At 40.1% G+C, this 13,290-nt stretch overlaps 1 protein-coding gene across 3 annotated transcripts in view; it reads left to right on the forward strand.

Annotated features, from left to right (window-relative positions):
- The window catches only part of TP53BP2 (tumor protein p53 binding protein 2), an 84,274-nt gene that overhangs the window by 31,513 nt on the left and 39,471 nt on the right, over positions 1 to 13,290 (forward strand). For all 3 annotated transcript variants that reach the window (XM_084624168.1, XM_084624169.1, XM_084624170.1), the window contains 4 exons: positions 974 to 1,121; positions 7,013 to 7,126; positions 9,989 to 10,068; positions 11,433 to 11,534. In XM_084624168.1, coding sequence (XP_084480294.1) covers positions 974 to 1,121; positions 7,013 to 7,126; positions 9,989 to 10,068; positions 11,433 to 11,534 — 444 coding nt within the window. The remainder of the gene's footprint in view (positions 1 to 973; positions 1,122 to 7,012; positions 7,127 to 9,988; positions 10,069 to 11,432; positions 11,535 to 13,290) is intronic.

The raw sequence follows: 13,290 nt of genomic DNA on the forward strand, positions 1-13,290 counted from the left end.
AGTCAGCTTCTTAAATTTATAATTCTAAAATAGTAGTATCCAACAAACTGCCTTGTTTTCAGAGATGCTGATCATCCACAGCTCCCACTGAAGTCATCTTTGCTGAAAATTAGGCTATAGTTTTTTGTTCTTTTTTTTAATTTTTTTAAAAAAAGATCTGAGCTTCCTATTGCAGAGGGTAGAGAAATAACAGCAAAGAAGAGCAGGTAGCTGTTTAACTTTTCTTGTGTTGAATAATCCTAATCAAAGAACAGTGAGTTGCTAAGAGAGGAAGCCAGATGAGATTTGAAGCACATTTCATTTGACTGCATTTGCAGGGAACTTTGTATTCATACAGGGCATGTTTAAGGGCATAATAAGTTGAGTTGTGCTATCTGTAGGAGATCCTCAAGTGACAAGTGCTAGCTACATAAATTCAAAATATTAGCTTCTACTGGATAAGAAATGACAGTGGTTCTTTCTCCAGACTTTAACTACCTTTGTTCTCCTTCATGAGAAGTTGTTTCTGGTTAAGAACACTTCTGAACTGTAGAGGACTGTTTCTGCTTCTACATCAAATCATTGTGCAGTGTGTAGGTACCTTAGAGTGATGCAGAGAGAATTTTGACACTTCATATCTGCTCTTTCAACTCTTGGCCTGAAAGAACAGGCATCTCCATATTTTTTTTTTTTTCTCAGAACTCCAATATCTCAGAAAGGGATGCAGATGCAATATATAGTACAGATTGTTTGAGACATGTAGCCAGTTAAACTGGTTACATAAACTGGAAGGGACTTCCCTAGCATCTCATTTTGCTCAGTTCTTTTCTGTGAATTTTTGTGATCTTGATTAGGACTGTGTATGTTCAGTGATCACTAATGAATGGTGCCAAGTGCTTTAGGCTGAGAGTGATGAGCTTAATAATAAGGACATGGGTGTGGCATGCAACCTACCTTGTGTATTCTACTGTGTGCCATTATCTTTCTCTTCCAGATGTTTCTTACTGTGTACCTCAGTAACAATGAACAACACTTCACAGAGGTGCCAATTACACCTGAAACCACTTGCAGAGATGTCGTGGAGCTGTGTAAAGAGCCTGGTGAGAGTGACTGCCACCTGGCTGAAGTGTGGTTTGGCTCAGGTATGAGAGATGCAGCTTTTGTGATCATTCGATATCCTTTGTTTGTTTGCTTTTCCTTTTTTTTATTACCATAGCACCTAGAGGCCAAGGCCGCATTGTGGTAAACATAGTCCCTGCCCTGAAGTGTTTACCATTTGCCTTTCTTTCCATTAATCTCTTCACTGGAAATATAAGCTATATATGCAAGGCTGTCTGGTGACTGGAGAATGTGACATCCTGCGGGTCTGGAGACTGAAGGCTGAGCAACTGAGAGGAGAAGGGATTTTAAATAGACAGTTTAATGCGTTTTGGGGGTTTATGTAATTCCAATGCCTCATGAACATTTTGGAGACATGATGACTGTTAAATGAAAAGGTGGGAGTTGAATTTTTAAGTCCTGAGAATTAACAATACTCATGCTCCAAGAGCCTGAAAAGGTTCTCCAGCAAAATCAGGGAAGATCAGACTTGGTATTCCTCATATTTCTAACCTTTAAAACACATTCTTTTATTATTATGGTTTTAAAACAAACAAACAAAAACAACCACATGCACCCAAAAAAGCTTCCAGGCCTTCATACATCATAAATAGGCCAAAAAAGAAAAGAAAACACAAATTCAATTTTAAAAGTGACCTTCTAAGAAAGTATTTTTTATTGTATAATTCACTGATTGTACAACTTCATTTTAATCATCACGAAGTACAGAAAGAAAGACAAATGAAATCAAGTTCTTGGTTTGCTTTGTTACTTTGAATTCTTACATTTATTTTCCAAGTGGTGTTGTACAGCTCACTGGAAGAGAACTATGTATACGTGCTCTTAGCTAAGAAAGAGAGAACCTTGGAGTCTGCATGTCCGTTAGGATCTTGATATAGGCTCTCATCCTGAAAACACTTATGCACGTTTAATTGTCCGTTTGAGCTCAATGGGACTTTTCCACTGTGTTTTGCAGACTCAGGGCCATAAAACATACAGAGTTTTATTTGTAAAATCCAGTCATTAGCTGTATTGGTTGTACTCTGGAGAGAGACCCTTTAAAGACTAGGTAACAGACCAATGCACTTTCCCAGAAGAGAGATGCAGAAACAAGAAATAAAACAATTACCTGTGTGTGTGGTTTTATGTGTTACCCTATCCTTGTGATGTCTAAATGCTGTTTGTACAATTGTGTTTTTATAAGCCATATAAAAATAAACCTGGTATCTAGGGAGTATTCCCTTTTGTAAGGAGAAACAAGCGAAATTTGGTTTTGGGGGAAAAATTGAACTAATATCCGATATTCTTCTGGGAACATTTGTGTTTACTAATGGAATTTTGTATTCATTTTTCAACACAAGCATTTGCTTACCTTTGTACAAAACCAGTATTTACTGGTTGTAAATATAAAAGCTATCTGCATGTTTCAAATTGCATTGCCTAACAAATAATTTTAAACAAGGTGTAAATTTTTAACCAATTAGTTATGGTGGATTCTCCATCACTGACCATTTTAAAATCAAGAAATCCCACCCACCCCCGCCCCAAAAGATCTGTTCTAGGAATTTGAGACATTCCATGGCCTGTGTTATGGCCTAAGTTCACACAGGATGATCACAATGGCCCCTTGTGGCCTTGGAATCTATTAATCTGACTGAAAATGGTGTAAGGCAGAAAAAGATGCTTTGGTGCAGTATGAATTAGAAACACATTTAGAAAGGGATATATTTGATCCAAAACCGCTACTGTGCCACCAGTAGTGGCCAATTGCAGTTATTTCAAATGAATCACATTTTATCCTGTGAGAAAATTGCTGTTCAACTCTTCTCACCTTTAAGATGAGGCTGTGCAAAATGAGTCCACTTTATTTTGCAGAGATTTAGGAGCTAGACCGGGGTGGGCAAACTTTTTGGCCCAAGGGCCAGATCTGGGTGGGGAAATGGCTTGCAGGGCAGGGGGTTGGGGTGGGAGGGGGGTACAGTGTGCAGGAAGGGGCTCAGGGCAAGGTGTTGGGGCAGAGGAGGGGTGTGGGGTGTATGAGAGGGATCAGGGAAGGGGGTTAGAATGCAGGAGGGGTGTGCAGTGCAGGAGGGGACTCAGGGCAGGGAGTTGGGGTGTGGGATGCGGCTGGGGGCTCAGGGCAGGAAGTTGGGTGCAGGAGGGGTTCAGGCTCTGGCCCGGCGCCGCTAATCTGGAGCGTTACCGTTCCTGGCCAGTGGGAGCTTTGGGGGAGGTACCCACAGGCAAGAGCAGCGTGTGGAGCTCTCTTCCCCCCACCCCCATCCCTAGGGGCTGCAGGGACGTGGTGTGGCCGCTTCCCAGAGTGGTGCAGCGCCACAGGGTTGGCAATCCTGCAGGCCGGGTCCAAAGCCCCAAGGGGCCAGATCTGGCCCGCGGGCTGTAGTTTGTCCACCCCTGAGCTAGACAGTTTAGAAAAATTGCTTTCCGTGGCAGGCAGCTATATAAATATACAGTTATTAAAACTGTTAAGTGACTTAAACACGGAGACAGGCTCTTCCACTGCTGACGAAGAAACACAAGTTATGAGGCGCATCTTGAAAAATGAGGGCTCTCCAAATTAAATTACTGGGGTACTCTTTGGGTATCACTTCCTCCTCCTCTTTTTTTTGTCTGGCCACAAGTTACAATAAACTTTTCTCTGGTTCAGGGGGTTTTGGCTCCTGTTCTTGGAGCCTATTAAATTTGCTGTGAATGTTGGCGAGTAGATTTGCTGGAAACTGACATAAGGGGCTCTTTCTGCAGGAGCTATACATGCTATCTCCACAGTGCTCCCATCCTCTTTTTGGTTTGAGAAATAGGAGGCCAAGCTTTTAATAAATTGTTATCCCCTGTGTGGCATCATATGCCCTGCTACTTGATCACTGGTTTTGGCCAGGAAAACTGTTTCTACTTCCTTAATTACCAAGAAAAGTAATTAAAAGGAAGGAGTATGTATGTTATGTGGCTTTTTGATGCAAGGAAAGAAGAAGTGAAAACAGAAGACTTCTGAATGATCCTCTTTGTCCTGTCCTTGGGTAGTTTGTGTTTTGATTTCTATTAGAACTCGAAAAATCTGTTTTGACCTTCCTTGAACTCACCAGTTAAGTGTTGACAGTATCCTCTTGTAAAGGGCATCTTCTTACTTTTGATTACTCAGTTCTGATTGAAGTATTGCCCAGTTTGCTAGGAATATGCCTCATCAGTCTTTTAAATATTCCTTGTTTAAGATGTGAATCTGACAGAGGTAACTTTTTTACATTGGGGTTTAGCAGATGAAGAGCTTTTCTAGCTGTCTAGACAAGTAACCGCTGGGAGACTGCTTTTTCTGTAACAGTGACCTAGTTGCTTATACTATAAATCTAATCTCTTCCGACAATGACTCCAGTAATTTTCCCTCCTAGATGGCTTCAACATAGCTGAGGAATTTTTCATTTAAAGAAACCCTTTTTATATTGTGGAAGAAGAAAGAAGTATTCAGATACTATTGTATCTGTGTCCCCTTTCAGTTTTATAAGGGGGCATTCATGCTTAACAGCATAAATGCCTTTAGTCTAAAATTAACATTTACCTCTTAAAGAAAAACTCTCTATTCAAGATGAAATACTTCCTGACTTAAATCATTTTCCTCTCAGCCTTATATCTTTGCCTTGAATTTAAAAAATGCAGATTGTAAATCCAATAGCAACAAAAAATTGCCTCCATCATTGTGACATTTACCTGTATGTTATATCACATCATTCACCCTCTATTTGCTCTTGCCTTCTGAATGTAAGCTGTTCAGGTCAGGGACTGTCTTTTTCCTATGGTTTGTACAGCACCCAGGGCAAGGAGGCCTTGATCCTGATTGGGGCCCTTTAGGTGCTGCCATAATATATACATTTATAAATAATAATGGAAGTTCCACATATGTGGAATTTACTGTTGTATCGCAGACATTGTCTATGCTCAGGGAAAAAAAACTGTTTACATAACGAGTTATTAATATATTGTTGTAAAAAGCCTAGTATAGACTAGGCAAGTTGTAGCCTTACGTTGACCAGCTCTATCAAGATGAATCCTAAACTCAAGTAAGTCTCAGCTGGGTACATTGAGGTAAAACTACAGCTTGTTGTGTCTATGCTAGGATTTTACATTGCTAACTCATTGTAAACACAAGCCGATTTTACCTAGTGTGGATGAGGCTTCAGACAATGCTGCTATTCTTATTTATTCTTTAAATAATAAAAACCACATAAATGGGTAAGTATCTAGGAGAATTAAAAATAAATAAATCCTGGCTCATGTGCAAAGACAGAAGGCCCCTAAGTCAATCTAAGTACTTTCCACCTCTAAACCCCAAGACATGAAAGAGTGGTCAAATTGCAAGAGAAAAATATGCTGGGGAGGGAGAGAAGTAGTATACACAAAGGTAATCCACTGGGGCAAAGATTGGTCACTCTAAAAATCCTGTAGGAGTCAAACGGCCAAAGAATGATGGATTTGAAGCTTTTTTTTTTTTTTTTTTTTTTTAATTAAAAAGGCCTGATTTCTGGTTGTGGAAGCTGGGAGCAGGAATGGAAAAAAAATAATTTATGCATAACTTTATTTTAGCTTAAATAGGTAGATTAAAAATGTAGAAGAATTAGCAACCTCTTGGATACTTGCCCCATGAACTCTGACTTCCCATTGCCACTGTCTCCTCCTCCTTTGTTTTCTCTCTGAGGCACGAATCCGAGATGTTAAGTGTTTGGCCTTTTCAGAATCATCAAAAATTAAGCCTGGCGTCATCCAAAATGCATATGATCTAACAGGAAATAAAATTGGCAACAAATTCTGCTTTCAGAGGTATTGTGCCAGATCAGTGGCTGATGTAAATCAGCATAACTACACTGAAGTCAATGGAGCTTGGCTAACGTACGCTGTCTGAAGATTAGGCCCAACAGCTTTTACCTGTGAGCATGAGTAGCTTGGGGCACATCAGGAAAAGATGGATGAACTGGCCACCACAGTAAAGCCTTTGTCTCTTGTCGCTTTATTGCTTTTGTTGTAGGATCCTCTCCACCCAGACAGGGCATAGAAGAGACCTCATTAGAGTCCAGTAATATATATGTATTTTGAGTTGTGTGCACCTTTAAAATTCAAAGGTTATTAGGAAGATTTTAATATATTAAAGGGTTTCAAAAACTTTCTCTTATTGATATAAGCTCTTAAGGGTTGAATGGTGTTTTAGCTATGGATTTAGGCAGATAGTTTAAAGCATACAAGCTTGCAAATTTTGACCTGGGTTGTTTTTATCCTGAAAAACACTACTTGAATACTTAACCCAAAAGTCTTTGCCTGAGCTTGAGTGCCTAAAGCTGCAGTCAAGCAGTGAGTCACCATCTATTGGTATAATTAAGGGAAGAAGAATCCTTTCTTTGGCCACCCTTTCTTTTTTTGGCCACTAACCCTAATTCACAGCAGTATTGGTAGCAAAAGCATCTTCATATGATTGGCCTCCTGCCAGTCCTTTGGTTGCCATTTTAAAGGAATGGAGAAATAGTATCATCTGAGGTACCATGGAATTGGAGGAAAAGCAACTTAAAATTGGTTCCTTGAAATGTTAAAAAGATCAAATGATTTCAAAATATAGCACTAGCCTGCTATAGACCAAAGCTATAGACTATCTGTTGGCAACCACTTGAGTTGCAGCATTGCCTGGGAGGCCAATTTGCACACTCCTCTTTCATAGCACCAGATTTTTGTGGGTTACTTCCTTTGTTTTTAGAGGTGTGAATGCATTTTCAGGAACGCACTCTGTACAACTCCTATGTTTACATGTTATTGTGTCAGTTAATAAAGTTTTGGGGATTTTTCTCCCACCCACTCCAGTGTTTATGGTGAGTGTTTGTGAGGCATGAAAAGCATTGGTGGGATATGAAAGAGATCTTACTGTATTGGCGTTCTGCTTTTTCAGAGCGCCCTGTAGCTGATAATGAGCGGATGTTGGATATTCTGCAGCACTTTGATGTCCAGAGAAACGAGGTTCGTTTCTTCCTTCGCCATGAACGTCCCCCTAGTCGGGAAACAGGTATGTGGTGATCTGAATTGCTCAAATCTGACTTAAAAGAAAAAACTAATTTCAGGCATTCTTAAGGTTAGGTTAACTGTTGCATGTCTGATGACTAGTCTCTCTAGCAGAGAGCCGGGATCCTCGGGGGCAGTGTTTGGTCTGACCTTCGTTTTGCCTGCAAGAAAATGCTACTGCCAAAAAACTTAGACTCACTACGTACACGAAATATGACTTCTATTAAGTTTCAGGCAGAACTGGGCTGGTTTAATTTGTTTCCTCCTCTTTTCCCCTCCCCCACCCCCAGGCCCCCAATTCTTGTATGATCTAGAGAAACCCATATTTGCCAAACTACTTTCTATCTCCGTGAAGTTTATACAGCTATCCATCACCATGGTATGTGAGAGCGTTCAGTGTTAAATAGATTGGCAGTAGCTAAGTCCCTACAGAACTTCAGTATTCCCCCAAGTAATATCTGCACCCTAACCCTATATTATAGTTACTGTGACTGTTGCCCATTTCCTCCTCCATTTGTTTATAATCTGTATTCTATGGGTTTTACCTGGAGAATATTTTACTGCTGTGTTGCCGAATTAGTAAACATTATTTGGCAAATTTAAAAGATGTAATATTTTACCCTTTCCAGCTGTTTATAAGCCTGTACATGTTTTGGTGGTCAAATGCAATGCATTTGTCTGTCACATTCTTAGAATGTGATAATTAATATTGCTTTGTGATTCTAATTGATAAAGCATATAAAAGCACACATCATTCGGTTTACATAATAATGTTCATAATCATCCGAATTCTCTCCTGTAGAGCCTTTAAGATGTTTACTTTTAAATGAATGTGAAGTGATGGTTTGGGGGTGGTTTTTTTGCCATTTGGTCTTCAGATTTTTTGTAATACCATCTCTCAGTTGCTAAAAGTGTTTTTATGTACATTAAAGTCCATATGATCTAAACTAGGTAAGCAAATCTTGAAGCTCAAGAAATTTCATATTGATGATAGAATGAGGAGAATGAAAAGCTTATTCTAGACCACATTTATCTAGTAAGACCCTTCCTCCACAACTTACGTGGCTGGGCATAGTTGTTAATCCAAATGAATCAGGATTCAGAGCAGAGGAGGGTGGTGTCTGTCTGACTTCAGTTGGCCTTAACTTGGCCAGATGCTGTATCCATATAGAAGCAAGCACATAGGCAAGAACGCTGCCACATTTAATAAGTCTTCCAGTACCAAGCTCTCAGAGTGGACATAATGTTAGTTTGCAAAATGCTGCATCAAGATGGCTTCTTCCTTCAGCATACTGGGGGCATAGGGTGAGGCATGATATTGGCACTTGGTCTCTGTGTCTTTAGTATGTAAACATTTTGGTAGAATTGAACAAGCTTATAGTTTTTAGGTAAAGACGCGTCCTGATAATTCTTATGGCAGTAAATGTATTGGATTGAGCTAAACCTGGAGACAGATCCAGTGTAAAATAAGTATTTTTTCCCTACAAGTGTAAGTATCTAGCCAAAGATTCAAATGGTAAATATTAATATTTTAGGCAATTCCCAGTGACACTAATTAAAAAGCAACGTCCGAATATCATTCCAAAATGTTTTGGTTCACTGCGTTTTGGTCTAGATCATACCCTATACAGGCATTACCTGTGTATGGGCCAGGCTACTTCAGGTTTCATCTCCTGGAGTTTGTCATATTCATTCAGGTTAGCAGAATAGTATATGGTATGTGAGCCCTTGACTTTTAAGTATATAGGGACAATTGCCTAAGATGTTTGCTGACTGAGGGAGAAAATATTGAACCTACTTATTTGGGTCTTCTGAGGGCTTGAGTGCTTTTGTGGTATACAACCGTTTAAAACCATCTTACCTTTCAAAAATAAATGTTGACATTAGGTCACCATAATAAAAAAAAAATCTTTGTGATTAGAGATGAAAATAACCCATATCAGTAAAATGTTTTAGTCATTGTATGAAAATAACCACCCCCCTGTATCATATCCCTCCGCCCTCACCCCCCAAAGTCATGGGGTGAAATTCTTGTCACAATGAAGTGATGGGGGGGCAGGCGCGGGGCGGCAGGTGTTGGCCGTAGACTTAAATGGGGACAGGATTTCATCACATTTATCACCCTAGTAAGTGTGCTACAAAGTGAGACTTCTACCTGAATTCTTGTTTAAAAAATAAATGCCTCTCTGGTCAGAAGAGTGACTTGGGTTATCAAATGATCTTAAATAACTTCTTTTTATTTTATTTTTTTAATAGCATGTAGATGATTTGGCATTCACAATAATGTGACCTTTTAACTTTTTTCAATTTTTGCCAAGACAAACCACCAGGTACACACATCATCCCTGCACCAGAGTAGAGAATAAACTCCCTCTGTTATTGTTTTGGCTGACTGGGCTGCATTTTTGAATTCTCCTCTGTCTGCCCATGTGAAGTACAGATGTCCAGTAGTGAGAATGAAGTGTCCTCTTTTACTGTTGAAACAGTCAACCCCTTTGCTTATGAGATAAGGAGAGTGAGTTCATGCAGATGATTTTCCTGGCCGAGTGCTAGATTTAATTTTCATTTAGGATTTGACTGTTTTAATTTCCATGAAAAGAGAAGTAAGACCTGTGTTGTAGTGCTCTCCATATCACCAATGGTGGGAATAACCTTGTAACAGCCCATTTAGTAAAACATTCATGGTCTGCAGTTAAGTTTATTTTAGTGTTGATAAAGGTAAGAAGAAAACCAGAAAGTCTCTCAAAATCTAGACTGAAAGAAAATGCACTCCCTCTCCTTTGCAAAGAATGTTGTGTGTAAAGGGAGCAGTACAAATATTTCAAGTGTTACATTCTCCTTGACTGGTGTGTGTGTGTTAATCTAGGGAGTGGACAGAGACCACAGGATCTGAGCTTAAAGAGAAATGGTGTAAAAGTGGCTGCTGATCGACGATTAGAAAATGGGGTAAGCATTCAGTTAAAGTCTCTCTAATTCAGTTAAGCAGAGCCTTTCATTCTGAGTCACTGGTGCAAATCCAAACCCGGCAGACAAAGGCAGATATTTTGCTGGATCTTTGGTGGCCGCTCTGGAAATATGCGGTCAGTCCACTCCACAAAAACACTATCACAATTGACACCCTTGTTGGCAGTCTCTGTAGAGATGTTAAGAACTGGAAAGGAATAGACTGAACTACCCAGTTCCTATATATCATCCCCACTAGGTTGAAACACAGTGGCAAAGGCAGTCTGAGGAAGCTTGCACTAGTGTGTACCTGTTCTGTGGCCAAGCAGAGCACTTCAGTCTCAGTACTGTCAATCAGATTCCTGCATCAGCATTAGATCTGCAGAATGATAGTTCTCTTAACAAACACCCAATAAGCAGAAGGAAAGGATAAATTTCCTTTATCCTTTGTTAGTTTATTGCTTATTTTTCCCAAATATTGCTAAAAGGTTGTTCATCTTGGTTCTGTGCTTCTCGTTGAGCTCAACTAGATCAGTTTCTTAGGAGTTGAAACCACTGCCACCTTAACTGCAAGTTCCCAAATCCAGGTTTAGCGTGTGCCAGTTACATAATGTGGTGATTGGGCCAACTTCAAATTGTGACTTAAACTCTGATTCCAGAAAACAAATTGATCTTAGACTGCTTTGTAGGATGACTTCTCTGTGCTCAGGGATCCATCCTGCAAGGTGCTGTGAATCCATCAAAGCACTTAGTTCATGCTGATCTTAATCCAGATGGGTTCTTATAAAATATTTTGAATACATATACGTTGTGCTATTTTGATTTCAATGGGCTATTCACCCAGTGCTTTGCTGGGTTGGGGCTAGAGTGCTCAGTACCTTACAAGCTTGTACAGTACCATTATACCAGTGGTTCTCAACTTCTTTACCATTACGGGCCACATATGCAGCTCTTTGTATTTTTGTGTGGATGAGGCCCACATAAAACCACAATATATGTACTACCTGTATGACCCTGAGGAAGTCACATGGGCTGCAGCTGTGTGCTGATTGGTCTGCAAGCAGCCCACGGGCCACTGGTTGAGAACTGCTGCTTTATATGCTCTCTTGAAAGATGACCAAACAGGCCAGGTATTTCGTAATAGATCCACAGTGGCATCAGTCTTTTTATTTAAAAAAAACAAACCAACCAACAAAACTTTTTTAAAAGGGATCCTCTGGGATGAATTGTAAATGCATGACACTGGTAGATAAATTTGACTCAATATATTCTTTTTAAAAGCCTTTATTCTTTAATAACTGAACAGAACACATATTTTCAAAGTCTGAAAACATTAGATTTGACATATTTTGGATTTTCATCTGCAGATCAGTGTTCCCAGAATGGATATGACTCTGGCTGAACTGCAGGAAATGGCATCACGCCAACAGCAACAAATTGAGGCTCAACAACAGATGTTGGCTAACAAGGTACACTTGAAATATGTTTGTTTACAGTCCAGGAACAAAAGATCAGCAGAGTCCTTTTTCCTCCCCTTCCACACACCCACCCACCCACCCCCGCCCCTTTTTCTGAGTACTCTCAGTACGCCGGCTCCCTTTTGTACATTTGGACAATAATCTCAATAAGTGTTCCGTTCCTACCAGTATTTTCTGGTCAGGGGTTTATCTCCAACATTGTAAATAGCCAACAGTTTTAAAATAAAATGCTGATTAAATCAATCGCACAGCTTGCTCAGATGATAGAGCATAACACCAATGTTGTAATTCATTGTAGTGGCTCTGCCAACCCCATTTTGCTCTGTATAGTCACCAGCTATTCACTGGATTTCATCAGTGAACCATGCTTTTGTCTCTTGGTGTAATACTCTCCTGTAACTATCTTGCTTTTTCATTATAGAGTTCAACATGTCTGGCTTCCTAGGGCAGCCATCTGGAAAAGATGGGCTGGCTGTAGTGATAAAAAGGAACTAGAAACGTCTTTACAGACTAAGTCCTCAGTTCCTGTTCAACAAAACTAGTGAGGGAACAACGGGAACTAGTGAATCAACAAAAATCATTCTGAACACTCATGTGCAAAATCAGGGTGCAAACATTGTATTTGATTCAGGGATCATTCAGACATACTGCTCTTGAGAATGTCACAATCAGTTGATGAGCCGTTGTCTGTGAACCCATCACATGCTGGCCTATCCTGACGTGTTTCCTGTTATCAGGTTTCTCCAGTTTCCTGTGCTTTGGAGAGTGCTGTACTGGAGAAGAAGGGCTGTATTGGCACTCCTGAGCCGATTGTCTCATCCCAACATTCTTTCTCTGCTAGTAACCCTGCCTCCCTTTGCTGTCACGTCACCACTGGCCTGTCTTTGTCTGCCATAGCTGTGATTGGAGTAGGACCAGCATGGACCAGAGAGCAGCTTTGTGCCTATAGGGCAAGACTGGGAGGTTAGGAGGGTGGAGAGTGGGATGCTTCTGGGAGAGGGAATAAAGAGTGGACTATGACAATAGGCAGGGAATGTGGGAGGGCAGAGTTTCCTTGGCTTACATCCCTCATTTTATTATCTGAATCAGCAGACTGGTCTGTAGAATTCTACAGGTTAATGCATGAAAAGTTTAAATATGGGTACTGAAACTCTTGATTCTCCATACCAATTGTAAGGTTACTGGAATTTCAGTAAGTCTTACTCAGTTGGGTGCTGAAAGCCAGTTTCATAACTCAGCTAGAGCAAATCCGAAGTGGTATAATAGCTTTTGATACCAAATCTTGCACATTTAAAAAATATCCACTGAGACTTAGTCTGAATTTGTTTGCATTTGGCAGTACAAGGTGGTGTGGAATATCACATGTAAGCACACATCAGGGATATAGTGACTGGAAGCACTGTCATATTAACATATGTCATGGTCCGCTCCAAACTGAATCTAACTCTAACAAGTGACTGGGATTTTACTCTTGAAGTTAACACTGCCAACAAACACCTACTTTGCTTGGGTAAATTAGTCAGGGGCAAAGCTTTGTGTCCCTAATCCCGCCAGATTAGCGATAAGAATGTCCTGTGTTATCAAGAATGAATCGCTGTTAGGCTAAACTCACCTGGTTATATAAACACTTAACAACTATGAATAACCAGCCAAAAAATAAAGGGGAATAGCCGATAGTGTTAGAAATAGCAATAAATCTAAATCAGGATGACATCTGCAAGAACAAAAATAGTAAATTCTTATTGCA

Source organism: Lepidochelys olivacea (genome assembly GCF_965140295.1).
Source record: "Lepidochelys olivacea isolate rLepOli2 genome assembly, chromosome: 3".
Lineage (NCBI taxonomy): Eukaryota > Metazoa > Chordata > Testudines > Cheloniidae > Lepidochelys > Lepidochelys olivacea.